The 26,830-nt window shown below is 44.0% G+C and overlaps 1 protein-coding gene across 1 annotated transcript; it reads left to right on the top strand.

The window, feature by feature from the left end:
• Positions 1-1,896: 1,896 nt before the first annotated feature.
• neurl4 (neuralized E3 ubiquitin protein ligase 4) lies at positions 1,897-26,172 on the top strand (the record flags this gene model as incomplete). Its single annotated transcript, XM_084043801.1, has 29 exons — positions 1,897-2,061; positions 5,991-6,510; positions 6,600-6,659; positions 6,749-7,200; positions 7,670-7,781; positions 7,920-8,008; positions 8,117-8,189; positions 10,001-10,274; positions 10,575-10,756; positions 10,886-10,971; positions 11,173-11,335; positions 11,877-12,087; positions 12,418-12,494; positions 12,601-12,679; positions 13,074-13,249; positions 13,453-13,581; positions 14,000-14,145; positions 15,567-15,785; positions 16,642-16,740; positions 17,317-17,469; positions 18,508-18,675; positions 19,360-19,518; positions 20,125-20,304; positions 20,978-21,071; positions 21,349-21,456; positions 21,571-21,715; positions 22,340-22,452; positions 23,139-23,298; positions 23,599-26,172. The coding sequence occupies 29 exons, from the start codon at positions 1,897-1,899 to the stop codon at positions 23,801-23,803; spliced, it is 4,797 nt and encodes a 1,598-aa protein (XP_083899927.1). The 3' UTR covers positions 23,804-26,172.
• Positions 26,173-26,830: the final 658 nt, after the last annotated feature.

Raw genomic sequence — 26,830 nt, 5'->3', positions numbered from 1 at the left:
TGGTACTCACTACTCAAACCTTTTCATGCCAAGGACCTCCAAATTGCTCTTAAACAGAAAATTATTCTAAATCATTATCAGACCTAAGTTTATCCTTCAACTTCTTGTTTAAAATGACTGGCTATTACAGGGTATAGCAATTTGTACCATTTGTAGAAATATTGGCCTTAAATATAATGGTAAACAAAAAAAACTATTATATGTATTTGGCCCCTCATTTGTAAAATAAATGTAGATAGAAAATCAAAAATAAATACATAATAATAATAATAAAATAAATGGTGCCCAGTGTTCTCACTCAGGAGTCCACAGTTCTGGTTACCCCCTGGCCTAAAGGTTTGATTTGATGATTTTATTTTGGTTAAAGAAATACGAGTAAACACAAACCAATACAACTCGTACCCAGGTTATACACATAAAAGCGTAATAAAACACATTCAATATCTGTTTGAGAATTGAGCCACAGAAGCCAACACTTTCAAAACAGTAGTTTTAAAATGTGCCCATGACTTAAACTGTATTGACTGAACCAAAAACATCAGACCAATCCTGCTCCTGACCTTGAGACATATTGAGACCGTTCCTTGCTGTACTTCTTCATTGATCTAATGTGAGCAGTGCTGTGTTTATTAACTCGAACTCTGATCTTACAAGTAGGCTACAGTAAATTATCATAATCACTCAAACCATGACACATGACTGGCAATTTGTTTCTGGGTCAGACACAATTCTGATCCTAGAATCTAGAATCTACAGATGTGTCTAGATTAGAAGGTCACACACTGGAACTGTGAGTGTTATGATCCTCACACACAGCCAGTCCCCTGATAATTCACAGCAGTGGGACAATTTTGGACAAGACCTTCAGATATTCATCCGTTGTCTTTGCGCCCCCTAGTGTATTACTAAAGACAGTAGATTAAGTGCCTTGTCTAAAATCCACAATCCACAGTGTCCTCCATAAAATGCAGGCTATTCCGCTATTGTTGAACTGTAGGGTTTCTAGGTGAGCTTGTATATAATTCAAAGTAAGCAACGTTGGCCAAAACCGTCCGCATGCCCCAGTTCGACCTTCTGCCATGTTATCGTAATCGTACAGATGGGCGCGGTTTAAACGCTGCGCAAATAGCATCATTATAGCGTCCATCTGCAGACTGGAGACCCCCGAGTGAGGGACCTATGACGTGGGGCTGTGTGGTGTGAGCAGCAAGTGTTTATTATTTCAAAATATTAAACCATTTTATTGATGTACTCACTGGAATTGCGTAGTATTTCATAATATTACCATTTTACTCTCAATATTAATCCGTGCTCACATCGTAGCCCTCACCTCATATTTAATAGGGCTTGAGTCTCACGCAATCAGTGGTGGAAAAAGTGCTCGCATGTTTTACTTAAGTAAAAGTATCAATACTGCAATATAGAAATACTCTGTCCGGATTCAAAATGTACTTGAGTAAAAGTACAAAAGTATTGGCATCTAAATGTACTTAAAGTACCAAAAGTAAAAGTAATCATAGAGCTTAAGTGGTTACTGTATGTTTTGTAGTAATAATCTAAATCTACAAATGAACTAGTAACTAAAGTTTTCAAATCATTGTAGTGGAGTAAAAGTATAATATGTGTCTCTAAGATGTAGTGGTAAAAGTACTGACGATTGGAACTACTCCAGTTAAGTAAAAACACCTCAAAATTGTACTTAAGTACAGTACTTGAGAAAGTAAATGTACTTAGTTACTTACACCACCACTGTGCAGATGCACCATTCTCGCCATATCAGAGAGAGTCAATAGCACCCAGCTAAACAACGCGAGACTACCGCTGCGTAATGATCGCATACTGTCGCAAAGCAAGCCCGGGTCGGTGTCGCGAACGTTACGCCGCCCAGTGAAAAAAATGGCGGCTGAGCTGCATCCGCGCAGCGGAAAGCTGATCGGCCTGTCCAACTCGAACCGAACCGCCCAGCGCAACCAGCCGGTCCAGGAGTTCAACCACGGCCTGGTGCTGAGCCGCGAGCCGCTGCGGGACCGCGATGTGTTCACCGTCCGCATCGACAGGAAGGTAAACAGTGGTAAACAGTGGAGCGGAGCGGAGCGGAGGCAGCAGCGGGAATGCGCGGTGCACGGTGCACAGTGGGACGGGGTCTTGTTGTCCGCAGTGGGGCTGTAGGGCTGCTCGTTGCCAGGGCGTTGTTGCACGGATGGACACAGTCACGGCAACACGGGCTGATGACCACCTGGTGTTGCTGCTGCTGTTGTTGATGTTGTGATGAACAGACAGACAGACAGACATGCAGACGGACAGACAGATAGGCAGACAGGCGGTGTGATACTGTGATTAAAGGGATATTTCACCCCAAAAATGACTTATTTTCTAGCTTCATGAAGTGTGTAATTGATATGTGTAATTGATAGAAAATAAGTCATCTTTTGGGTGAAATACTCCTTTAATAGACGCTACAGGAGGCAGGAGCCCACTATGTGCTGTCTGTCAGTGAGGCTACACACTATGTGCTGTCTGTCACTGAGGCTACACACTATGTGCTGTCTGTCAGTGAGGCTACACACTATGTGCTGTCTGTCAGTGAGGCTACACACTATGTGCTGTCTGTCAGTGAGGTTACACACTATGTGCTGTCTGTCAGTGAGGCTACACACTATGTGCTGTCTGTGTCAGTGAGGCTACACACTATGTGCTGTCTGTCAGTGAGGTTACACACTATGTGCTGTCTGTGTCAGTGAGGCTACACACTATGTGCTGTCTGTGTCAGTGAGGCTACACACTATGTGCTGTCTGTCAGTGAGGCTAGTACACACTATGTGCTGTCTGTCAGTGAGGCTACACAATGTACACAGCACGTTTCCAACATGTAGTTGATCTCTTTAAGTCACTGATTTAGCTAACGTTACCTGCCTGTGTTGTTGGTTGGTCGCTAACATGTTAGCCTATTTGCTAACTAGCAGCTGCAAACCCAACAAGACCCTCTCTGTCGGCTGGCTAGCTTTTCTCACACACACACACACACACACACACACACACACACACACACACACACACACACACACACACACACACACACACACACACACAGTGTGAGAGAGAGATACCAGCTGTTGTTCAGTGAGCTTTCCAAGGCAGCTTGCTGTTAACTTAAGCTAGTTAACCTACAGTACTCTCTGGGTAGCCTGTTGTTTTGGATGAGTGGGTTGGTGATCTTGGCTGCTTCCCTCTGTGTGTATCTGCCATAACGTTACTGACAGGCAGCCATTGCTTAATTTAAGTGTCACTGACATCTACTGTACACCCAGCAGGACCAGAGATGTTTGCTGCAAGATTGAACTTGACCCCTTGCTAGAGTAGACCACAGGACATCCGCTTAAATATCCCTAAACGTCTCTCGGTCCAAGCAGGATGCATAAGTTAACCTTGTAAGAACTGAAGCCAAAGTCTTCCTAATATTTGTGCATTAGATTGAGGTCGAGTTGTCCTCAAAATACAGGCCAGCTCACATGCATCATCACTTGCCTAAAAAAATCAATACCTCTCCAGCACAGACCCAGTAGCTTGGCAGGGCTGCTCGTCCTGTGTTTGTATTGACTTCCATTGAGCTTTATTGGAAGCTGGGACACGATTACTGTTATTGATGAGAACAAGTGAATGGTTTGTTTGGGAGATTTCCATTTGTCCGGGATTGGATACATTTAGTCAGCCACTTACTGTACAGAATAGAGTGTCTCATGATGTGTTAAAAGATTATGAACACCAACTTCAAACTAAATGGTAGTAGGTTTCACGGTTCTGCAGTACTTAGTTGTTCCATTTAACATAATTCAAATATAAGGCTCCACAGAAGGATCCTGTGTGATAATTACAAATTTTGTATTCAAAACATTGAATAGAAATAAGGCAGAGTACCTCAGTCTCTTCTTGTGCAAGTAAGAGACATCACTTAGCAATGGATATCAAGTACTTATTAAATATGCGGAATGCGATACAGTATATTCACAATCATATCTTATTCAATCATATGTTTCTCAATAAAGTGCTTGTTCTAGTGTGATGGCAGTAGAGTGTATTTAAGGTCATATATACATAAAGTGATAGTACCAATATAAACCTAACCACCAAGCATCTGTATTTGATTATTTCATTCAGCATCAAATGTCATAGAAAATACCAAGACTCATGTTTCTCTTTGTGTATAGACGGTTTGAAACTGACAACAACAGTGAACATTTTAGAACTTCTCTTCTGTTTCCTGGATACCAATTCAAATAAATACATTCTTGTTCAGATGTTAGCCTTAATGACTAGTTACGATAGCCTTATTATGGGGAGAAAAACAAGACAGGTTCTATTAACGCCATGGCTCCCATAGATCCATTAGCCTATATAAACCTGGGCTCCCTTAGCACACTGCCTTACATAGCACTGCCCTGGAGCAGGGAAAGATGCCAGACGAGGACACAGAGGAGAGGAGGACAAGGGGGTAATGGATGATGAGGGATGACTCATATAGTCGGGTGAGCAGGGCTTGAAATTCTTTCGGTACCGTATGTTTACTTTACCTTTTACGTGACTGAAGGCTGGAGCTTGGTTGAGGGCAAATATAGGTCAACATTCAAGTCAAAACCGTTCTAACAACTATGGGGGGAATGTGACAGAGTGGTTACAGATACTGTAGCGTTGGCTTTTGATTGTACGTCATGCCTTAATCATTAACCCATTAAGACCATTAAACCCTGTATACTTTCTTGACCAAGGTCCCCCGATGGTCTATACTTGTTCCCCTCCTTCTTTCCCTCAACGCCAAATCTCATAGCTGAAATTACTACTATACAATGTTGCGACGCATTGTGAGCTTGTAGCTCTGCTATTTTCCCCTGATGTTCACCTATTTCTGAGTGTTCACCTGCTGTGACATAACCACAATAGGGACACTGTGGTTAAACAATGGAACAGTGCATTTACTTTATTTTGTTTTTTAATCGCTGGTAAATTGCTGTTGATTCTTGTGTCTATGAGAAGAAGTCAGTTGAAGGAATCGGTTGAAAGTCACACAGGGATAGACAGGGTTTTGCAATGAAGAGCTCAGTTGGCATTCAAAATCACCAGACCTGACCGGGTGTTATTGCCAAATGTTTGCCGTGCCTGTACTGTAGACTTACTGCAAACAATCCACTCAAAGTTATGGTGTCATACAAAATAGTACGCTAGCCAAATGGAGAAGTTCATGTTTACTTGTTTTATCTAGTTCATATATCCCTTAATTTACCCTACAAATATGACCTATGGACCACCACCAAAGCAGTTTTTTTGTTGTTGTTATATAAGGGTGTTGTTAATATTAATTGCATGAGCCAGGACTTGAGCCAAGCCCCCAGAACCGTGAGGGAGAAGTGAAGCGCCTTAGTCATGGTGGCCGATTTTTGGTACTGCAGCTTACTACAGCTGGGGCCATCCACATGAATGAGCGAAAACGGTTTCGACCCATGGGCTCGACTCCCGAGCTTGCGCACAGGGTTGCACACAGAGGTGACACTACTGCGCATGTGAGACGACACGCAGAGGCCCCAGATATGCCCCGCACGTCATCTTTCCCAACACAGAAGAAGGGGTAAAAAGGGAGCATGTGCTGGGTGAGCAAATCCATACAAGCTAATGGGCGGGGATTTCCAGGTACCTCTCTAGATATATATAACTCTATGACTTGAACTCATGTTGGGGCCTCTCCAATGTGCTAGTGATAACTATTCATCCAGACTTGACCAGATTTGGGGTTTAGCCTTCCCTCTGTCCATTTGAATTCTTAAGATTGCGGTACGTTCATCCCTGTGTTCAAATGTGGGATATTCAATTTCCATCTATTGATTGAATGCTATTGTGACATGACTATGTAGTTCCCAGAACCCCACTGACCTTCATGTTTCTAAACCTTGTAATTCTAGATGCTAATTCTAACCCTGTCCCTCTCCCCTTCCCCACCTCAGGTGAACTCGTGGAGCGGCTCCATCGAAATCGGTGTGACGGCGCTGGACCCGGCGGCGCTGGACTTCCCCAGCAGTGCCACAGGTCTGAAGGGCGGCTCCTGGATTGTGTCGGGCTGCTCGGTGCTCCGCGACGGCCGCTCGGTCCTGGAGGAGTACGGCCGTGACCTGGACCAGCTGGCGGAGGGTGACCGCGTGGGCATCCAGCGCAATGCGCGCGGGGAACTCCACCTGTGGGTGAACGGGCAGGACTGTGGCGCGGCCGCGAGTGGCCTGCCGCCGCGACTCTGGGCCGTGGTGGATCTGTACGGCAAGTGCACCCAGGTGACGGTGGTGAGCTGCGAACCGCCGCCGCCCTCCGCCGAGAGAGAGGCGGTCGACAGGGACGTGGAGCGGGAAGATGACGAGGAGGACGACGAAGAGGAGGAGGAGGAGGTGGTGGTCTGCGGGTCACGTGACGATGGCGGAATGGCGGCGCTGGTGAATGTGGCGACGATGAATGGGACGCTGAATGGTGACGAAGGTAGGGATAGGGTGCTTTTTCAAAACTTTGTGATTTGTGTGTTGGTTTCGTAGAACACCCTCCCTAACCCTCTAGTGTCTCTCCATCAGTGCCTGAGCTTACCTGCAGCAGACCAGATAAATTCCCCAACAATTTGGAGCCTGAAACAGGTAAGATAATCCAACACACAGAGCTTTTGTTGGGCTTGACGCAACATGACCAGTGTTATTGACTTACCCTCCACCCCCCCTCTCTCCAGTTCTGACAGAGCACCAGCTCTTCGATGTGTTCAACAATGCAATAGTGTCTCTCTATCGCTCTGAGGATGAGGGCGGGGGAGGAGGCGTTGATGGTGGGGGAGGAGCAGGCACAGGAGCTACAGGGACAGAATCCTCTTCCAGGAGTGACAGAGGCAGCAGCGGAGGAGGCGTAGGTGACAGCGGGGGCGGGTCTGGAGGAGGAGGAGGAGGAGGAGGAGGAGGTGGTGGAGGAAGCACCAATAACAGTCCTGCTGGCAACATAGGGGTGGGGCAAGGGCCCATGACCGGCAGCATGACCACCAATGATGCGCTGCTGTTCCACGAGAAGTGCGGCACGCTGATCAAGCTGAGCAACAACAACAAGACGGCGGAGCGCAGGAGGCCTCTGGACGAGTTCAACAACGGCGTCGTCATGACCAATCGGCCGCTCCGACACAACGAGATGTTTGAGGTGGGGCCAATCGCACGCCTCAATGCTGGCACCCTCCATTCACACACAGCGACATGCTTACAACAGATGGCATTAGTTTGATCAAAAGCATAGCACTACATGATGGCAATGACCACATCTGCCAACTCTACTGTATGTATTATCTATTTTCTATTACTTTTAGCCTGTCATGATGTTAGCTACTTGACTTGACTTTTACGTATTTTCTTAGCATTGTAAGGAAATGATAAGAATATATATGAATTAATATTGCTGGGAAAGGGGTTCAAGCACAGTGCATCCTGTATTTCTTTCTTATCAGAGGTTGGAGTTAATCCCTCAATCTCCATATGGTGCGACATGAGGGCAGGAGGAAGTTAATCAATATTCATCTCACTGCGCTCAAGGCTGCACTTAAAAATATTATGCTTTTGGGTTGGACTGTAATCAAACCCAACATGGATAATTAAACATGTTAACATGTCCTCAGATTCGCATTGATAAACTGGTGGACAAGTGGTCAGGCTCCATAGAGATTGGTGTGACAACACACAACCCCAATAACCTGGACTATCCGGCTACCATGACCAATCTACGCTCAGGTAACACACACACACACACACGCGCACGCACACACACACACACACACACACACACACACACACACACACACACTGTTGTTCATAGACAATTCCACTTGTGTCTGTGTTTAGTCACACTGTTTTGGCTCATTTTGCCAGGAACAATCATGATGAGTGGCTGTGGGATCCTGACCAATGGAAAAGGGACCCGCCGGGAATACTGTGAATTCAGCCTGGATGAACTTCAGGTTAGCAGCCACGCATTACAAACTCATAATATGCATACAGCTCATATAACACCTGTAAATCCATCATTATCCTCACTCTCCCCCCTTGTCCCTTCCATGTCGTTTTAGGAAGGTGACCACATAGGGCTGATGCGCAAGGCCAGTGGGGCGCTCCACTTCTACATCAATGGCATTGACCAAGGTGAGAGATCCAGACCATTTGGAACAAAGGCCCTGGCGGGTGGATAAGCCGCTGGCTTTCCTGCATTTTATCCTTTTGATAATGGTGTGACAAATTATATGTATTTTACACATTTATGTTTATTATCAATAAAGAGGTCAAAGTCAAATATAATTGATGCTTTTAAATGGCATATCATTTTGCTCGTTGGGATATAAATAACCAGTACGTTGGCACAAATAATATGCATGTGTAACGGATACCGCTTGGTAGGCAAGGATGAGACCAGGAACCACGTTTGACAGTTTATTCTGTAGGAAACAGACAAATAACACAATATTTGTCTTTTGATGGGCACTGCATATCATCAGACGTTCCTCAGCAGAACAGGAATCCACTCTTTTATTTTAGCCTGACCAATAACAGAAACCTCTATCTAATACTGTTTCCCTGACCAATAACAGAAACTTCTATCTAATAGTGTTTTTTTATATACTCTTAAATAGAGTAGTTTTCAGCATACTGGACTCAACATTGAGTTTACAGAAAAGCTACCAGCCAGAACATTCAATGAAAACAACTGTTATACAATTGGTACATATATATTGCACATACCTGTAGGAAACAGACAAATAACACAATATTTGTCTTTTGATGGGCACTGCATATCATCAGACGTTCTGTGTGCAACACAAAACAAAAAGTACATTCATTTCATTTTCGCGGAAAAAGAACAACACTGAATGACGTCATCACTAGTCCCAATGTGATGAAACAAAAGACGTTTACAAAAGGGTTAATTGCACTCAGAATGATATCCTCATAATGACCCAACGTCATAAAATAATTAAGCACTGTGTGCTTCAATTTACATCTGAAATGAACTGTTTTTCATAGCAAAATCATAAAAATACATCACTGTGTTTTAAGAGCACCGCTTACCCTCAGCAGAACAGGAATCCACTGAGGCAGCTACGGCAACACCACTAGGACATACAGTGCGATATGCAGTGCACCCGAATACCACAGTATAAACATTAGTTTGAACCAACAAATATTGGCTGGTGCTGCTCAATAGTGGACAAATTCTAAATTAACTTTTAACTCTGTTACACATGGTATGATATATGTACATGGAAATGTGGAGCCAAGTGGGAAACATTGGGTTACAGCCAGATGTTTGCTGGTTACAGTAAATCTTGCCAATTTGCTTGTACAATTCCTGGTCTGTATTGATGTTGGTCGTATGTTTATTTGGCTCTGTTTCTGATGTCAGCATACTGTGAAATGGTAAGATTGAATAAGTAATATGGTGAACACTGGACTGGATGTCTTTTAATATTATTATCATTATTATTATTATTTTACATTTATTTATCAAGGTAAATCTCGTTGAGATAGAAGATCTCTGTTTCGAGGGAACCCTGTCCAAGATACAGTAGCAGCAGTAGTGTGACAACATAAAGACAAAGATTAAAAGCAACAATTACAGTGTAGCAAATAACATGGAACAAAGATTATAGCAAACATGAAAAACTGAAAGCTGCTGCTATTGGACACTATTGTAATAATTAACATTTGGGGAAAATGTATCAGTACATAAGTACAGCATATAATGCTGACTGTGGGTGTCAGAAAAGCATAACCTAGATAAATACAAACTTAAGTCCTGTTCGTTTTGAACACCAGAAGTACTTTGAACTTTGTTTCCTGTGACATTAATAAGAACATCAGTGATCAGTCCCAGTGGCTGATTAGAGATTATCCAATGTGTTTGTTGATTTGTCCGTAAAAACCTCAATCCTCGATCTGTTGTTGTGACGCTCCGCCAGGTGTAGCAGCAGCCCAGACACCAGCCGTGGTATACGGCGTGGTGGACCTGTACGGCATGGCTGTCAAAGTCACCATCGTCCACAACCACAACCACAGTGACCGCCTCAGACGCAACAATGCCATCATGAGGGCCTTGTCACCCGATGTGGGCCGGCCCCGTCCCGCCCTCTCCCTCACCCCGGACCTCGAAGGGACCGACCGTTTGCTCTTCCACTCCAATTGCGGCCAGAAAGCCGCCATCATCAGCGACGGCAGGACAGCTCTGCGACCACAGTGAGTCTGCCTCCTCCTCCGTGCTTAGATATGATGTCTCTGCCCCTGGTCCTACTATCAGCTATTGTCTGGCACACTTCCTCTTGGTGTGTTCCATTTTCTTACTTTTAAGTTTTGGTTAGTTGGTTCTTTGATGTATTGTTTGTATGTAGCATTACATGGGACATTATCTTTTTAATTGTGTATATATAATGTGTTGTATTTAGGTTAACACTGGCTTAGTATTAAGCCCCCTTTATGCAGCATATGCAACAAACAAACAATACTTCCTCTAAGCTGACACCCTTTTCACTCGGGCAGTGCGACGGACGATTTTAACCACGGCGTGGTCCTTAGCAGCCGGCCGCTGCGCTCCAACGAGGTATTCCAGGTGCGCATTGACAAGATGGTGGACAAGTGGGCAGGCTCCATCGAGATTGGCGTGACGACACACAACCCTGCCTACCTGCAGCTGCCCTCCACCATGACTAACTTGCGCTCAGGTAAAATGCACATTTGCCATTTGAATTAACGTTATAATTAATTAAGTTCTGATCAACTCCATGTATGTATGACACTCAGGGGACATGGAAAGTAATATGTATTATGGACATGTCTCTCCTGTCTTATAGGGACATGGATGATGACCGGGAACGGTGTGATGCACAATGGAACCACAATACTGGACGAGTACGGACACAACCTGGACAGGCTCAAAGTCAGTGGAAAACACTTTATTTCACCCTCTGTCAATCACTGCTTGTTTTTCTCTGCCATTCAATTCAGCCTATTGAACAACATGACCTGACTTTATTCTGCTGCTTTTTTCTGTCCACATTCATATCAACAAAATATGCAGAGTGCATGGTATTCATAACCCTTTGTACTTTAACTCCCCCTCCCTCTCCTCACTCCTTAGGCGGGGGACACGGTAGGCGTGGTACGAAAAGAGGATGGTAGCCTCCACTTCTTTGTCAACGGAGTGGCCCAGGGACCCGCGGCCTGGAACGTCCCTCCCAGCATCTACGCCGTGGTGGACCTATACGGTCAGGCTGCTCAGGCCACCATCATGGATGATATGGGTGAGAGAGAACGAAATGAGATGAGACCCCGTTACACAACCTCTGTAATAATACAGACCATGCTTGGTCAAGGAGAACTGTGTAAAATCAATTTACTAGTGAGTAAAACTATTCATGAGACCCAGTGTAATTTTCTCAGAATTTAGCCGTTGCCAGTTCCTTCCATGTGTTCTGCGGTCCTTGTCTCTACCAACCCCCACTGATGTCCTGGGGAGGGTGTAGACAACCACATTCCTCTGATGCACATAGAGTCACCAGCTGCTTCTTTTCACCTGACAGTTTTACAAGGAGAGCGTAACGTGTGTGGAGGTTCACAGTGTCTCCCACATATTCCCTTCCCCACTGTACACACAGTACAAGCACCCTGACCAAAAAGTAGGAGTCGCTAGTCCAGCGACAAGGACACAATCCCCTGCTGGCTTCCCACTTGCGAACACTGGCAGTTGTGTCCACTCTTTTTTTTCTTCTTCCAAATCTAATTTTGTCCCATTATAAACCATGTCCCCTCTTGTCTCCCTCTCCTCACTGCATTGCCTTGTAGCGGACCTCCCCCCTCTCCCAGAGGACAGCTCGGAGGGCCCAACAGCCATGTCCCCCGGAAGCCCCTGCTCGATTACCGGGGTCAACGCCGCCAACGACCTGCGTTTCCACCAGCTACACGGCACCAACGCAGTCATCACCAATGGGGGGCGCACCGCTCTGCGGCAGAACTGCCGCAGCGAGTTCAACGATGCTATCGTCATTTCCAACAGGTCAGCAGACTGGGAAAATTAGATTTTCACACATTACCAATACTCCTGTGTCCTGCTGGAACTTAATTTTACGCTCGCCATTTGCCATTTGAATTAACGTCCCATTATAATTAATTAAGTTCTGATTTACTCCATGTATGTATGACACTCAGGGGATGTGGAAAGTAATATGTCTCTCCTGTCTTATTTGGTCCTATCCAGCCATGTAGTCAAAGCAAGTTCAAACAAAAAGCAAATACTTATTCTAACTTACCATAACTATTCATGGTGTTTATTTGTAGATTTCCTTACCTTGGACGTTTTTTTATCTATTTCTCTGCTTTGGCCTAGGTGCCTTCGAGACGGAGAGCTGTTTGAAATAATCATCCAGAAAATGGTGGACCGCTGGTCGGGCTCAATAGAAGCAGGTATGGTGTTTCTATTCTCTCCCGCCTGCCACACTGCGATTTCTTTTTCACACAGATTCACATATGTTCTTATATTGATGATGTCCATCTCGCTGTGTGTGTCCAGGGGTGACAGCCATCAGGCCAGAGGAGCTGGAGTTTCCCAACACTATGACTGACATAGACTATGACACCTGGATGCTTAGGTACGGCTGAAGATCAGTAATGTGCTTTTTTTTCAGGGTATCTGCAGGCCTAGAAATAGTTTTGAAATGTAACAAAGTGTGTTTTCTCGTTTCCTAAAGAGTTTTTTTTAGATACATTTAGTGTGTACATTTTAAGTCACGTCTCTGAGGTCTTAAAATAAAACCCAATATTCTAGACTCACTGAATCACTAGTTTGAAATCCATCAGACACACACATACTTGTATTCTCTCTCATTTTCATTTCAATGTTCATTTGCTGGTGAAATTGGTCTTGTATTTCATGCTAACATATACTGAAATGGTGTTAAATTTAACTTGCCGGAATAAACACTTTGTAAACTTGGTTCACTGGTTAAGAACCTCAGCCAGATCTTCTTCTCCTCGCCTCTTCAGTGGCACGGCCATCATGCAGGACGGCAACACCATGCGTAACAACTACGGCTGCGACCTGGACTCGCTGACCACCGGCTCCCGTATCGGTATGATGCGTTCGGCCAGCGGGGACCTCCACTACTACATCAATGGAGTGGACCAGGGGGTAGCTTGCACTGGCCTTCCGCCAGGGAAAGGTCAATACAATTTTATTTACTACCATCCTCCTTTTATCTTCATACTTCCTGTTGTATCGTTAATCTGGTTGTGTTTTGATTTGTATTTATCCTCTTTATATGTTAATATAGTTTTTTCATTTGATTTGATTTTTCACCTGAAAGCGCTTTCCCCCGATAATCCTCTTTAATCCTTTTTCTCCATCCCCCTTTCCCTCCATCAGAGGTGTTTGCGGTGATTGACCTGTATGGTCAGTGTGTACAGGTGTCCATCACCAGCTCCTCTGGTCCGCTGGACAACAGCCTCTGCACCAGCAACATCACAGAGAAGAGCTTCCCCATCCACTCACCAGGTATGTGTCTGTGTGTTCATGTGACTCATAGGGCTGTCACGATCATGACATTTTAGTTGTTCACTTGTCATGCAAATAATTGTGTTTTGTGAAAAACAAAACATTGGAACATAAGTACAAATTACATTTCTGTTTGCCCTTTTAGGCTTTGTAAACAAAAATTGCACAGGGCAGATATGACAAATAACTTAAAGGCCTATTACTGCAGTATACAGGGAAATGACCGGTATCGATAATCAAAATAATATAGTTAATCATGAAACTTGATTTCATCCAGCTGTTTTTATACAGATGAATGGAAATGATAGTGGGACAGGCCGAGTTGAAAGAAAAAAGAATAAAAGGCAGAACCAACAGCTGGTTCTTGAATCCTTATCTTCCTCTTACATCTGTGTGTGTGTGTGCTGTGTGTGTGTAGTGGCTGGCGTGGCCCATCGTCTCCACAATAAACATGGTAAAAACGTAGTGCTGCTGGGAGAAGGCTGCCAAGCTGTCCGAGTAGGAGGCTACGCTCATGGCATCGTCTTCAGTGCAAAGGAGCTAAAAACAGACGAACTGTTTGAGGTGAGCAGGGTGACACTGCACAGCTGCCGTCTTACTACCAAATGACTTTCATTGGAAAAACAAACAAGCAGGTGTGCATTTGTGAGTAAGGTGGCTGGCTATCTTTAAAGTATATAATAGCTTAAGGAAATGGTAATTGGCTTCAGGAGAAAATCTGTTTTTGCGCAGTAGCTTTTTCCAGCATTTTAATTATAAAGCTCAATGGCATTTTCAGCAATTTTGTCCTCTTGTTAAATGTAACCCAATTTAGATTTGTGCACACAATCTTTATGTTACCCGTCACACATTTACCCTTCAAACATTTTGAATGTAAACCTGTGCATCAATCTAAAATCTCCCTAAAGCCTAATTCCTACTTCGTCACATGGCTGTGTCCCTCCCCAAAAATAACAAGATTTCCAACGGGAAAACTTGAAAGTCAGTGGGACATATGACTAAGCATAAATTTGCCATAACCAGTGTTGCCAAGTTTGCTTATTATAAGCGACTTTGGGCTTGTTTTTTTTACAAGTTTACAAGTTGCTTGTAAATTATTAGTAGTTGTGGGTTGCGGGTTTTTGGGCTTGTTTGTAAAAATGTTTTTGCTTATTTGGGCTTGTTTCCTAAAGATGTTTAAACCAGTGGTTCTCAAACGTTTCCATGCCCCCAAATGAATATGTATTTGTCCACGGACCCCCCCATCTGAGGGGGTACCAGATTTGTGTTGTTAACACATCGGGTGCCAGCATTTTTTCATAACAACTTACGTTGGGTGCCAGCATTCTCCCCATTGACTGCGCTTTGCTGTTTAAAGCTTTAGACTCCGCGACGAGCAAATCTACGTTAAAAAAAGCATCCATTCATGTTGAGCGATGACCCTGGCTACAGCCTGGAACCATAACATTTCACTCGCGAGTTACAACGGGGGAGGATCGCGCATCGCGCATGACCGGTTTTCACCACCGGAAACGGATGATATAGGCGTTTTAAAGAAGGAAATAGACAGGAAGCGGATGGAAGCCATGTTTTTGTTTCCGGTGATACATTTGGCCTATCCTTCTTAGGATCACAATGGGTACTCCCAGAGCTGCTCTAGCCCCGCCCGTGTGGAGAAAAACGAAAAAAACAAAAAGACTGAAAACACGGTTCAGACCGTGAACGGCACCAGAGCGCTACTATGTGAAAACACGGTCCAGACCGTGATCGGCACCCGATGTGTTAAAATGTTTGAAAAAATATTCTTTTTTTTTCAAGATTTGTTTGAAAATAGCAGATCTACAAGATCACAACGCGTGTGAGCTTGTAGATGCATATAGGTTTAAAGTGCTCATGTGGCCTACAGTATACAGTCGCTTCTTTTGTTTTTATAGACCTGGTTGCTTATTTCTCGCGCAAAATCTGGCAACACTGGCTATAACACAACTCCATCTTCTCCCCTGCAGGTGAAGATTGACGAGGTGGACGAGCAGTGGTGCGGCTCGCTCCACATAGGCCTGACCACGCTGGCACCCCCAGAGCTGCCTTCCTGTCCGCTGTCGGGTCTGTCCCCCTCCCTCCCTCAGCTCCGAACCAAGGTCACCTGGCTGCTCTGCGGCTCTGAAGTACGACGCAACGGTCTGCTGCAGCGGCAGAACTACGGCTGCTCATTGGACCGGCTGACGGTAAACAGGCTCTACCCTAACCCCCCCTGGAGTGCTCTCTGGATCAGGACCAAGTCCATCTTTACTATTGCACAAGGAGACACTCAGGGAGAGTGTCGATGCAAAAGCATACGATATTAAGAAGCATCACTATTGTCGTTTTATTTCTAACCTGCAGCTATTTTGTTATATTACCCTGGACAAAACATTCATTCTCTAAAGAAAAAAGTAGCGCTGTCGTAACAGTCATATTAACCCATTGAGACAGTATTCAGTAAATCTCAACAGTATTCTTAAAAACGTATGTTTCTGTATCAGTGGTGCTCCATCTTTTTCATGTCAAGGACCCCCAAAATGATATGTATTTGGCCGCGGACCCCCATCAAAATATTTTGTTCCAGGGACCCCCCAGAAGCAAAGATTTTAGTTAAAAATGTTTACTTTAAAAATATATATATTCAAAGATTTGCACACATTTTCACGATTTTTCAAAAATAGCAGATCTACAAGCTCGTAGCGCGGCACTCGGTGCCGCGCTATGAGCTTGTATGTCTGCTATTTTTGAATAGCCCAAAGTGTAAAATAAAGCTTTTTAGCTCAAATCTAAAAATGGGTCTTAATCCAGGTCTTAATGGGTTAACACATTTTTTCTTCTGTATCAATCGTGCATCTGTAAGTGAACGGAACAAAGTCATTCCAGAAATCGTTATCATATCAGGGGAAATACGTCAAATGGACGGACGGTAGAGAGTAACACTCGGGAGATGTGAGCTGCGTATTTGAAGGCATTAAGGGGCATTCATCCATTTCTAATAGAGAAACTCGTATAGCGGAGAATGACTGCAGTGTGTGTGTGCGTTTGTGTGTGTGTGTGTAGGTGGGGAACCGTGTGGGAGTGAAGAGGTGCAGCGATGACACTATGCACATCCTCATTGACGGAGAGGACATGGGACCAGCTGCAACGGCGGTGGCCAAGGTACGCACGCACACACACACACACACACACACACACACACACACACACACACACACACACACACACACACACACACACACACACACACAATTACACACACAATTACACGAAACACTTTAAACTAGTAGTTATCAAAAACTAACCCTAACCCTGACCCCAGGGGTCCTTGAAGGGGTTCTAGGGGGTCCTCCAGCAAAAATTGTTAATACAGAATCAACATTTCTTGTTTAGTGTACCGTAGTTTGAACAACTTTAACCCTATTTTATACTTAGGCCATTCAAAGGCCATTTAACCCACCAAGACCTGAGGCCTATTCTACAAATGCCTTCTAAATCATTAGTTCTCACACTTTCAAGATTTTTCAGAAATGTTCCAAAAATATCTGCTATTTTTGAATAGCCAACGCAAAAATCTAAAATGATACAGATGCTTTACCGGTTTGAATGGGTTGAAATATGTTTTATCGTGAACTCATCTGCACACACACATACCCAGCACAGAGTGACTCACCATCTCCTCCCTGTGTGTGTGTGTGTGTGTGTGTGTGTGTGTGTGTGTGTGTTCGTGTGTGTTAGAATGTGTACGCGGTGTTGGACCTGTACGGACGCATCACTGCCGTGTCCATCGTCAGCTCATCGGTGCTGGAGGACGTGGAGAGCATCAAGGCCCCGTCGCTCTCCTCAGGGAGCTGTAGTGAAGGAGAGGAGGACAGCACCGCCCTCAGAGAGGTAGCAACAGCCTTGTACTTCATCTGTAATACAGTACATGTCTGTAATGCATTATAAACATACTTATAATACATTATAATCTGCTTTTAACACTGTATAATTATAGTTATAACTACTCATAATATAAATATTCAGAATGTTTTACGACTAAGCATAACGCATTAAAGGAGGAGTTCACCCAAAAAAGGACTTGTTTTCTATCAATTACACACCCCATGAAGCCTTGACTTCATGGATTTATTTTTGTTTTTGTGGAATTCCTAAGACAATAATTTGATGACCGTGTGTATTTCCGGTAGGAGACACAAATAATCTACTTTGTGTCTCCTACCTGATACATTAGCTGGTAGGAGTCGGGAATCAAATTATTAGCTTAGGAATGCGACAAAAACAAAAAAGAATCCATGGATTCAAGGCTTCATAGGGTGTGCAATTGATAGAAAATAAGTCATTTTTTGGGTGAACTCCTCCTTTAAGCATTTTATGATTACTTAACAAGTATCATAATACTTTATAATTGCTGGACACGTGATTTTTTCAAGGTTCATAGTGTATTACAATTTTGTAATTCATTATCATAATTTGGTGATGCATTATAATCACTTTTATAGTGTAGGCAGAAACATTAAGTAAGAGTGCTTGTAATTATACATTTACAGTGTTATAATCAGATTATAATGTATTGGATAAGAACATTTTTATATGTGTGTTTATAAAGCATGATAGAGATAAGCCTCAAAGCAAGTGTTACCTTAGTTTCATATGTATTTATGGAATTTACTTCTCTCTTTCAAACCTCTTTCAAATAATCCTGAATAAATGTAATTGGAAAATCCTTTAGTTTTTGTATGCAAAACATCACAGCATAATTGTTGTCAGTGGCAGAACATCATCCACAGTTTGTCACTTACTAAATAAATAACACGACTTGTTTATTTATGTATCCATTTATCTATCTTCCCCATCTCAATCCATCCCGTCAGCTTGGTAGCCCTTTAAAATATGTCTGTTCTAATCCTGTTTTCACGTACCTTCCAGGCGGAGAGCGAGCCGTGTGCGCTGGTGCCCACCGTCATGGCCTTTCTGGAGAACCACGGCAAGAACATCCAGCTGTCCAACCAGAACCTGACAGCAGCCAGGGTGTCCAGCTACAACCAGGGCCTGCTGGTCACCGCACAGCCCCTGACCCGACAACAACTGTTCCAGGTACTGGGGGGGAGAGCAGGGTGGGTCACACCTGGCTTGCTGTTACCTGTTCATTGCTGCTTCTTATGAAGCTAATCACCAGCGGGTTCCACAAGCGAATAGCTGAACCCTAGTGTCCTTATTCTGTGCATGTCATAATAGATGAACATTTGGCTATAATAGGCGAATATTCGGCGATAGCTATTTTCGCCAAAGAGATTTGGTGCACCGTATATAGACCTCTGGAGGACACTATTCCACGAAGGATCAACGGTTTAATTTGTTGCCGAGGGTGTATGTTGCGAGACCCGAAACACCCGATGACCCCGGGATACAACACTGATGATACGTCCCAGGTGCATCCATGTGATGTTTTTTATTTATATATATATTAATATACTTTATTTGCCTTAGTAATTTAAAGAAATAGAGGGATTTCATCAAAAGAGCTCCACACAATACAGTTGAAAAGTGTATGCTTTACTGTTAAGTTCAAGAATAGAGCCAGAAAAGGATCTAAATGTTCTATCACACTTTCATAGAGCATTCAGGGATTCAGCTCACATTACAGTCGCCCCCCCCCCCGCCCCCCCTCCGTCTGTCAGACATCCATGAATGTTATAACCATTGCACTGAGACTCCCAGTGTGCCATCCAGTCCTGTTTATAGGCATCAACTTGTCAGTCATCCTCTCTGTTTGTATAGTTTCAGATCGACCGTTTGAATCCGCAATGGACGTCGTCGCTGTCTCTGGGGGTGATCGGTCACTCCCCTGACCGGCTCAACTTCCCCTCTACGGCGTGCTGTCTGAAACGCTCAGCCTGGCTGCTGCAGAGGGACTCTGTCTTCCTCAACTCCCTCAAGGTACTGACTGACACAAGCGCACGCACACACACACACACGCACACACACACGCGCACGCGCACACACACACACACACACGCACGCACGCACGCACGCACGCACGCACGCACGCACGCACGCACGCACGCACGCACGCACGCACGCACGCACGCACGCACGCACGCACGCACGCACGCACGCACGCACGCACGCACGCACGCACGCACGCACGCACGCACGCACGCACGCACGCACGCACGCACGCACGCACGCACGCACGCACACAATCTGTCATTCTGTCAGTGGAGGAGCACACACTTGTCAGTGAATTTGTATCCTTGTGTATTGATTTAATCTCTGCCTGACTGTGTGTTCTACCTCACTGTTGAATTGATCTCTTCCAGAGTATGAGGTAGCAACAAAATGGTCACCATGTGAATTCAATGTCAATTATGCTCTCTTTTACTTACCGTTTCCATCCCTCCATCTCTTATGTTTCCTCTAATTCCTCTCTAAACAACGCCCCTCCCTCCTGTCCACTCTTCTACATCTGACCTCTCTACCCCACTGTTTCCTCCTTCTATGTGTCTCACCATTCTTTCGACTCTCTCTCCTCTCCTCTGTTAGATCTGTGAGAACTATGGCCCTAACCTGGACACGTGTCCAGAGGGGACGGTGCTGGGTCTGTTGGTGGACACAAACAATTGTCTCCACCTCTATGTGAACGGCATGGACCAGGGAGTGGCCGCTCAGGACATCCCCTCACCCTGCTACCCCCTCATTGACCTCTACGGACAGTGCGAACAGGTTAGAGGGCCAGATCGCACACACACGCATTTAGACTCCTCTGTCTACAATATAGAGGTATTGGGCGGGAGGAGGGGCACTTATTTATCCCATTCAATCCCGGGAAGCATCTGTGTCATTTTAGATTTTAGCTATATGTGACCAAATTTGACTGGAAGGCAGTCATCTAGCATTTTTAAATTTTATTTTTTTCATGTCATATGCAAGCAGGGAATCATAGCAAAATAATGACATATTGGTTACTAAGCTATAAACTAATTTTGTATAAAAAAATGTACTTTAACTGTACCTGGAACTTCTTCCTGGAAGTCTGGTTTATATATTGACATCAACTAGTAAATATAAATAGTGCTCAGATGGCACAGGGATAAAGTACCTGTCCACCACAGTTTTCGGGGGAGGGAAGCCAGGCAGGGAGGGCGATTGTTGTCTCTGCGCTAGTGACCCCTACGGGCTGGGGTGGCGTGTCAGTGGGGGATGTTGAATGGGAGGAGAAGGACGGAGACGCTTCGTCCTCCCAGTGGGGGCTTTAGATTAACCACAGTTGATATTCAGCTAGCTCGATCCCTATTTTAAGTCTGCTAAATTCCTAAAATTGTATATTGTATAATATATGTACAACCTAACACGTTATTCCAGTGCTAATGGTGGTGATGTGGTGTCGTAACTGCAGGTTACCATAGTCACTAACAACGTGCCAGCCGTTGGTGGGGAGAGTGGTGAGGCCCGCTTCCAGGGTGACATGGAGAAGGCTGACATGGTTGACGGTAAGACACATCCAAACCATCTAGAACAGTGTGTGTGTGTGTGTGTGTGTGTGTGCGTCACAATTTGTGTGTCTGTCCGTGGCTAATCACGCAAATACCGAATACCGATTTCTTGTGCACGCTGCCAGCAGGCCAAAAAAGTCAAGCCACACCTTTATTAGACCCCACGTTTGTTATTTACGTTTTCACTAGCAAGGCACCTTGTGAAAGTATAAAGGACCCATTTGCCAAAATCGTATTTTAATGTTTGATCATGCTTTGATTGTATGCCATCCAGGAATCAAAGAGAGCGTGTGCTGGACGCCCCCTCCAGAGGTCAACCCTAACAAGACCTGCGAGTACCAGGCGTTGTGTTCACGCTTCTTGGACTTGCTGACATTACCAGGTCAGTTAGACAAATCACCTCCAAGCTGTGTAGTTTATCACAGTCCTTTTTGTTTCTAATCTCCTTTTGCGTTCAGTCAACAGTATTTTCACAAACACATTTTCTTTCTTCAAGATGGTTATTTCAATGAGGATGCAAAGTACAACCTGTGTTACTGTGAGTCCTGCCACAAGTTGCGGGGTGACGAGGCCTACTACAAGAGAGGAGAGCCGCCCCGCGACTATGCCCTGCCCTTCGGATGGTGCCGCTTTGCCCTCAGGTCAGAGGTTACCCACCAATCACATAAACTAGTTGGGTTTCAGAGGCATTACACCAGTTCCTGAAAGCCAGCGAGTGAACAAAATGATGCGCAAAACTGTCCTGTTGTGTTATCACCTATCATAATGAGACTAGCTCGAACCAGTCAAATTAATTAATCACAACAACTAATGAATATGACTATAACTAATGAAACGAGAGGAATATCTCCACTCCATCAAGCTGCAACACACACACACACACACACACACACACACACACACACACACACACACACACACACACACACACACACACACACACACACACACACACAGTGGTCTCCTTCAGATCTTTCCTCCATATGCACAGACACGCAGTATGCATAGACAGGTCTCGCTTACATCTGCGCTTTCTTGCCATGCATTAGCTTATACTATAATGGTTTTTAAGTTTTCCAGAGTGCCTTGGACTCTTTTATTCTTCTTCTTTGTTATTCATTTTATTATATGTTGCTGCCAGTTGCATTGTGAATGCGTAATAAAACACCTTGACACTTGAAGAAGTACCACATGAAGGTATTGTCACATTTCAATAATGAGCATACAACATGCATGTACTTGACGTGCATCCTCTGTCTCTGCAGGATCAAGGCCCACTGTGAGGTCTCTAATGCATTGAAGAAGTGGCACATAGCCTACCATGGTACCAGTGTAGGAGCCCTACGACGCACTCTGGACCACAGCCAACTATTGTCAGGTAGTTCACACACCGGCATATCTGGTTAGTTAGATATTTAGGGATAAATACAGTGAGGACGAAGACAGAAGAGGCAGAGGTCCTGATTGGCCCGGAAGGGTTTTATTTCACAGTAATAACAGCCTCACTTTATTATATAATTAATAATAATATATATATATTATCTTGAATCATCGATATTTCGACCCTATAGGAAAGATCCAGACATTTGATGTATTGCAACACGGCTCCAAAAGCCAACCTGCTGTTCGGCCTAAAGGTCATTACACACCGGCGATTATGCGAATATACGCAAAATTCGGACTCGTTCCGAATAATTAAAAGACGCTTCGCTTTTTCGCGTTTTCGCTCCATGGAAGCTTGCATTGACTTCATAAGGTTTTAAAAAAAAAACGTATTATTCGCATTAAAAAATTGCCCCCGGTGTGTAAGGAGCTTAATGCTTAATTTATGTTCTGTCGTACAATGGCGTTCCACGTTGAAAATAGCAGATCTACAAGCTTACAAAGCGTCGCATCCGTGCCACATTCTGAGCTTATAGACCGGCTATTTGTGGTGCGCACCGCTGCCGTACGACGATAGTATGACAAGTATAAATCCGGCTCAAATGATGAGATAGACGTGAGTGGGCTTCAAATGGCTGAAATGAAATTATGTGTGATGTTGTGTTGTTTGTGTTGGTGCAGGCACGTCATCAGTCTTCTCAGTGTCTCCAGTCAAGACGGAAGGGCCAAACGGCTACAGTGAGCCAGAGGAGAACAGTGCTCCTGACAGGGAGGTCCCCAGAGTGCAGCTTTCTCCCACCATGCGGTACTCTGGCCTGGACATCTTTGCCCCCAAAGTGCAGTACGTCCTCATGTTTTATTATCATTATAAAACATTTTTTAGATAAAAACCTCTGTTGGCCTAATATTTGTACTTCATCGTACGATGGTGTCGCCAAAAATAGCTGAACTACAAGCTCACAATTCGTTGCACCCGCGACGCATTGGGAGTTTGTAGATCGTCTATTTTCGGTGCACGACACCGTCCTACGACGGAGCATAAATTAGGCATTACACTTACGCTTCTCGGTTCTCTTCATCTCTTCGAATATAAAAAAATGATATTGACCAGTCTGTATATCGTTATTCTTCTCTGTTCTAGATTTCAGGACCCTCGCTCTCACCGCCGCCACCAAGCTCAGGTGGGATTCCAGGTGTGTGTTCGGCCAGGATCCTACAAGGTGGGACCCCAGTCGCTAGGTCCCAGCGAGTCCTTGGATCCCCGCTTCAGCAACACAGAGATTGAGTGGATCACCAAGGAGCAGGGTGGAACTCTTCTCTATGGACTGCTCATCCGGGTAGAGTGAAAGATGAGACACGAGAGGAAGGGGGAAGGAGTCAAAGAATGAGAAGATACCCAGGTATGCAGCCCTGTGGTACACCTTCTACTGTTAATCGACAACCAAAATCCAACCCCCTGCCTTGAGCTAAAGACTCTTCTGGAATTTAGTGTCCTGCTGTGGATTGTTGACAATTGAGCTTTTTCTTTTTTTCTTTTTTCTTTTTTAAGTTTGGTTCTTTGCTCCTGGACATTTTTAATGGGTGGGGGACTATGAAGGTTTCAGAGAAGAACAGACACTGCCTGCACTTTATGTTTCGGACACTCGTGGGCAATTTTTAAAGCAACTTACCATCAAGACGATTGTTAAATTTGTGGCGTTTATTTTTTTTGTTCGCACCTTTTTAGTATTTTCCCATTTTCCCAAACCTTTTGTTCTACCCTATCACAACCCGTTAATCTGTCTTTTTCTTCCCACTTGTTCTTATTTTTACACTCATCATCTATTCTCGATCTGGCCCTTTATTTTTGGAACAACTGCTCTTGATCCTCCACGGAAAACTTGGTCCAGAACACCTGTTCCAACTCTTGTGGACCATAGCCTGTGAAAGCCCAACAACCTTCATCTGCCATTCTGCACGCTCAAGGACTGTCAGATTTATTAAACACCGAAACGTGGGGCAAAGTGAAATTGTGAAAAAGAGCGGAAACTTTTCGAACAGATGTAAAAGAAGACGGACAATTGGTTGGAATCCGAGAACTCTGAAGAGAATACCGAAGCGAGTCCCGTGGCTTTCTGTGGAATTACACAACTGGAGGAAAACAACAAATGTTTACACGTATAACTTTATGTGTTTCGTCTTCTCTGCTTGTCATCTCCTGCATCAGTTTGCCTGTTTGTCCCGTTGGTATTCTGTATTCTGCCCCCCCCCCTTTCCTCTCAGTGGAACACTCCCGGCTTGCACTGTGGAGGGACTGGGAAGTTAACCCATTCAATCCGTTAACGCATCTGTGTCATTTTAGAGATTTGTTTGGCTATTAAATGGCAGATATACAAGCTCATAGCGCGGCACAGAGTGCCATGCTATGAGCTTGTAGAACTGCTATTTTTGAAAAATCGTGAAAATGTGTGCAAATCTTTGAATATATATATTTTTAAAGCGAACATTTGTAACTCAAAACTTTGCTTCTGGGGGTCCCTGGAACAAAATATTTTTAGATGGGGGTCTGCGACCAAATACATATCATTTTGGGGTTCCTTGACATGAAAAAGGTTTGAGAACCATTCATATTATAGCGTCCTAAGTTTTTTCAAAAAACAGTTAGGATTCAGAAGACATTTGTAGAATCTCCAGAAGCAAAGATTTGAGTTAAAATGTTTGCTTTAGAAAATGTATATTCAAAGATTTGCACACATTTTCACGATTTAAAAAATAAATAAATAGCATATCTACAAGCTCATAGCGCAGCACTCAGTGCCATGTATGAGCTTGTACTGTATATCTTCTATTTTTGAATAGCCCAAAGACATCTAAAATGGCACAGATGCGTTCCCAGATTGAATGGGTTAAGGTGGTTTTGTTTCACAAATGTGGTTTACCACGTCACCCACCCCACCCTCTACTTTACCCTTTGTTTACATTTCTTCCATTCATATCCTCGCTCTGATCCATCTGTCTCGTGATGTCTGACTTTGTTTACCAGGAAGGACTTCCAGAGTCAACCATGTTGCAGGAATGCTCGCTGAGTAGTCCCTCATTGGGAAATCGGAGTCCTCAGATAACAAGAGTCAAGACCCTAATGCTGGTGTTTACATTGTGAATGTGATTTCATTAGGGCTTTGCAGTTTGTTTTGTAGATTGTTTTGCTTTCTCATTCGCTAACTCCCATTCATTTACAAAGATTTACACATGCCCCCCCACCCCCATTTATCCAAACATATTCACCTAACGACTGATTGTATGTCAACAGCTTTCCAAAGCATATCTACTAGCCATTCTGTTATATGTTGCCAATTAGATATTAGACTTGTTTTTCCATTACTACATACCGTACATTATGTAAGATCCCACCATGTTTTCCAAGTCACTGTTATGACAGATTGAACAAAGGAAGTTGTGAGTTCTCAGACAGTTTTCAGTTTTAATTAACTGAAAATCATTGGGGTTGGATAGAGGAATCTTGCAACGTCCAATCAAAATGTGAAAATGTATGGGTTATTTATGGCCCAGTGCTGCTTTGTACAAGATTTAATTTGTATTATTTTATTTTTCTTTAATTTTCTGTATGTTGCGTTGTACAGGCTGTTACTTAACATTAAAATCATATCTTCCTCATTTGTTTAAAAAAAAACAAAAAAACAATAATAAACGACAAAGACAGTATGCACATACGAAAGTGTTGTTTGAAAACTTTCATTGTGTTTCTGCATGTTTCAACAACAAAAAAACAGACATAACTAGAAAATGTGCTCCTCAGAGCACGGGGGCCTATTACACGAAAGGAGAATTAAAAAAGCCTGGATTTAAGTCAAATCCAGGTTTGACAAAGTCTGGTCCGTACAGCCTGGTTTATTCCGTTCCATGAACGCCAAGCCAGGCTGAAAAGGAGCGACTTTGTCGAGCTAGACCTTGTCAAGCCAGGATGATAAAGCCAGGCTTCACGTATTCCTATAAAAGACCATGAAAGTCGATAGCAGAATCCTTGAACTTGACCAATCATGGAGCCCAAAACCAGAGCGGTGTTCTTCTCTGTGGCTGAACAGCAGCACTGCAGTAGCTCATGGAACAGTGGCGTTCCCAGGAATTACATTTAGTGCAGGCGAGATTCCCCCCTCGGGGGAAACAAGTTAACAACAACACTACACAGTACACACACTGACTACAAAACTGAAAAACATTAATAAAAACAATATGCAAGTATAATCAATCAATCAATTCTTCAGCGGTGGTCTCTTCATGTTGTAGTTTAGTAATGAATGGCTCAAGCTGCTCAGAGCCCCTTTTATGCCAGGTGAGTAGGCCTACAGGTGATGGCCCAGACACCCACCCCTGGC

Source organism: Gymnoscopelus microlampas, assembly GCF_963454915.1.
Source record: "Gymnoscopelus microlampas genome assembly, chromosome: 19".
Taxonomy (NCBI): domain Eukaryota; kingdom Metazoa; phylum Chordata; class Actinopteri; order Myctophiformes; family Myctophidae; genus Gymnoscopelus; species Gymnoscopelus microlampas.
The sequence above is the reverse complement of the archived record's forward strand: the minus strand, read 5'-3'. Positions and strand labels throughout refer to the sequence as shown.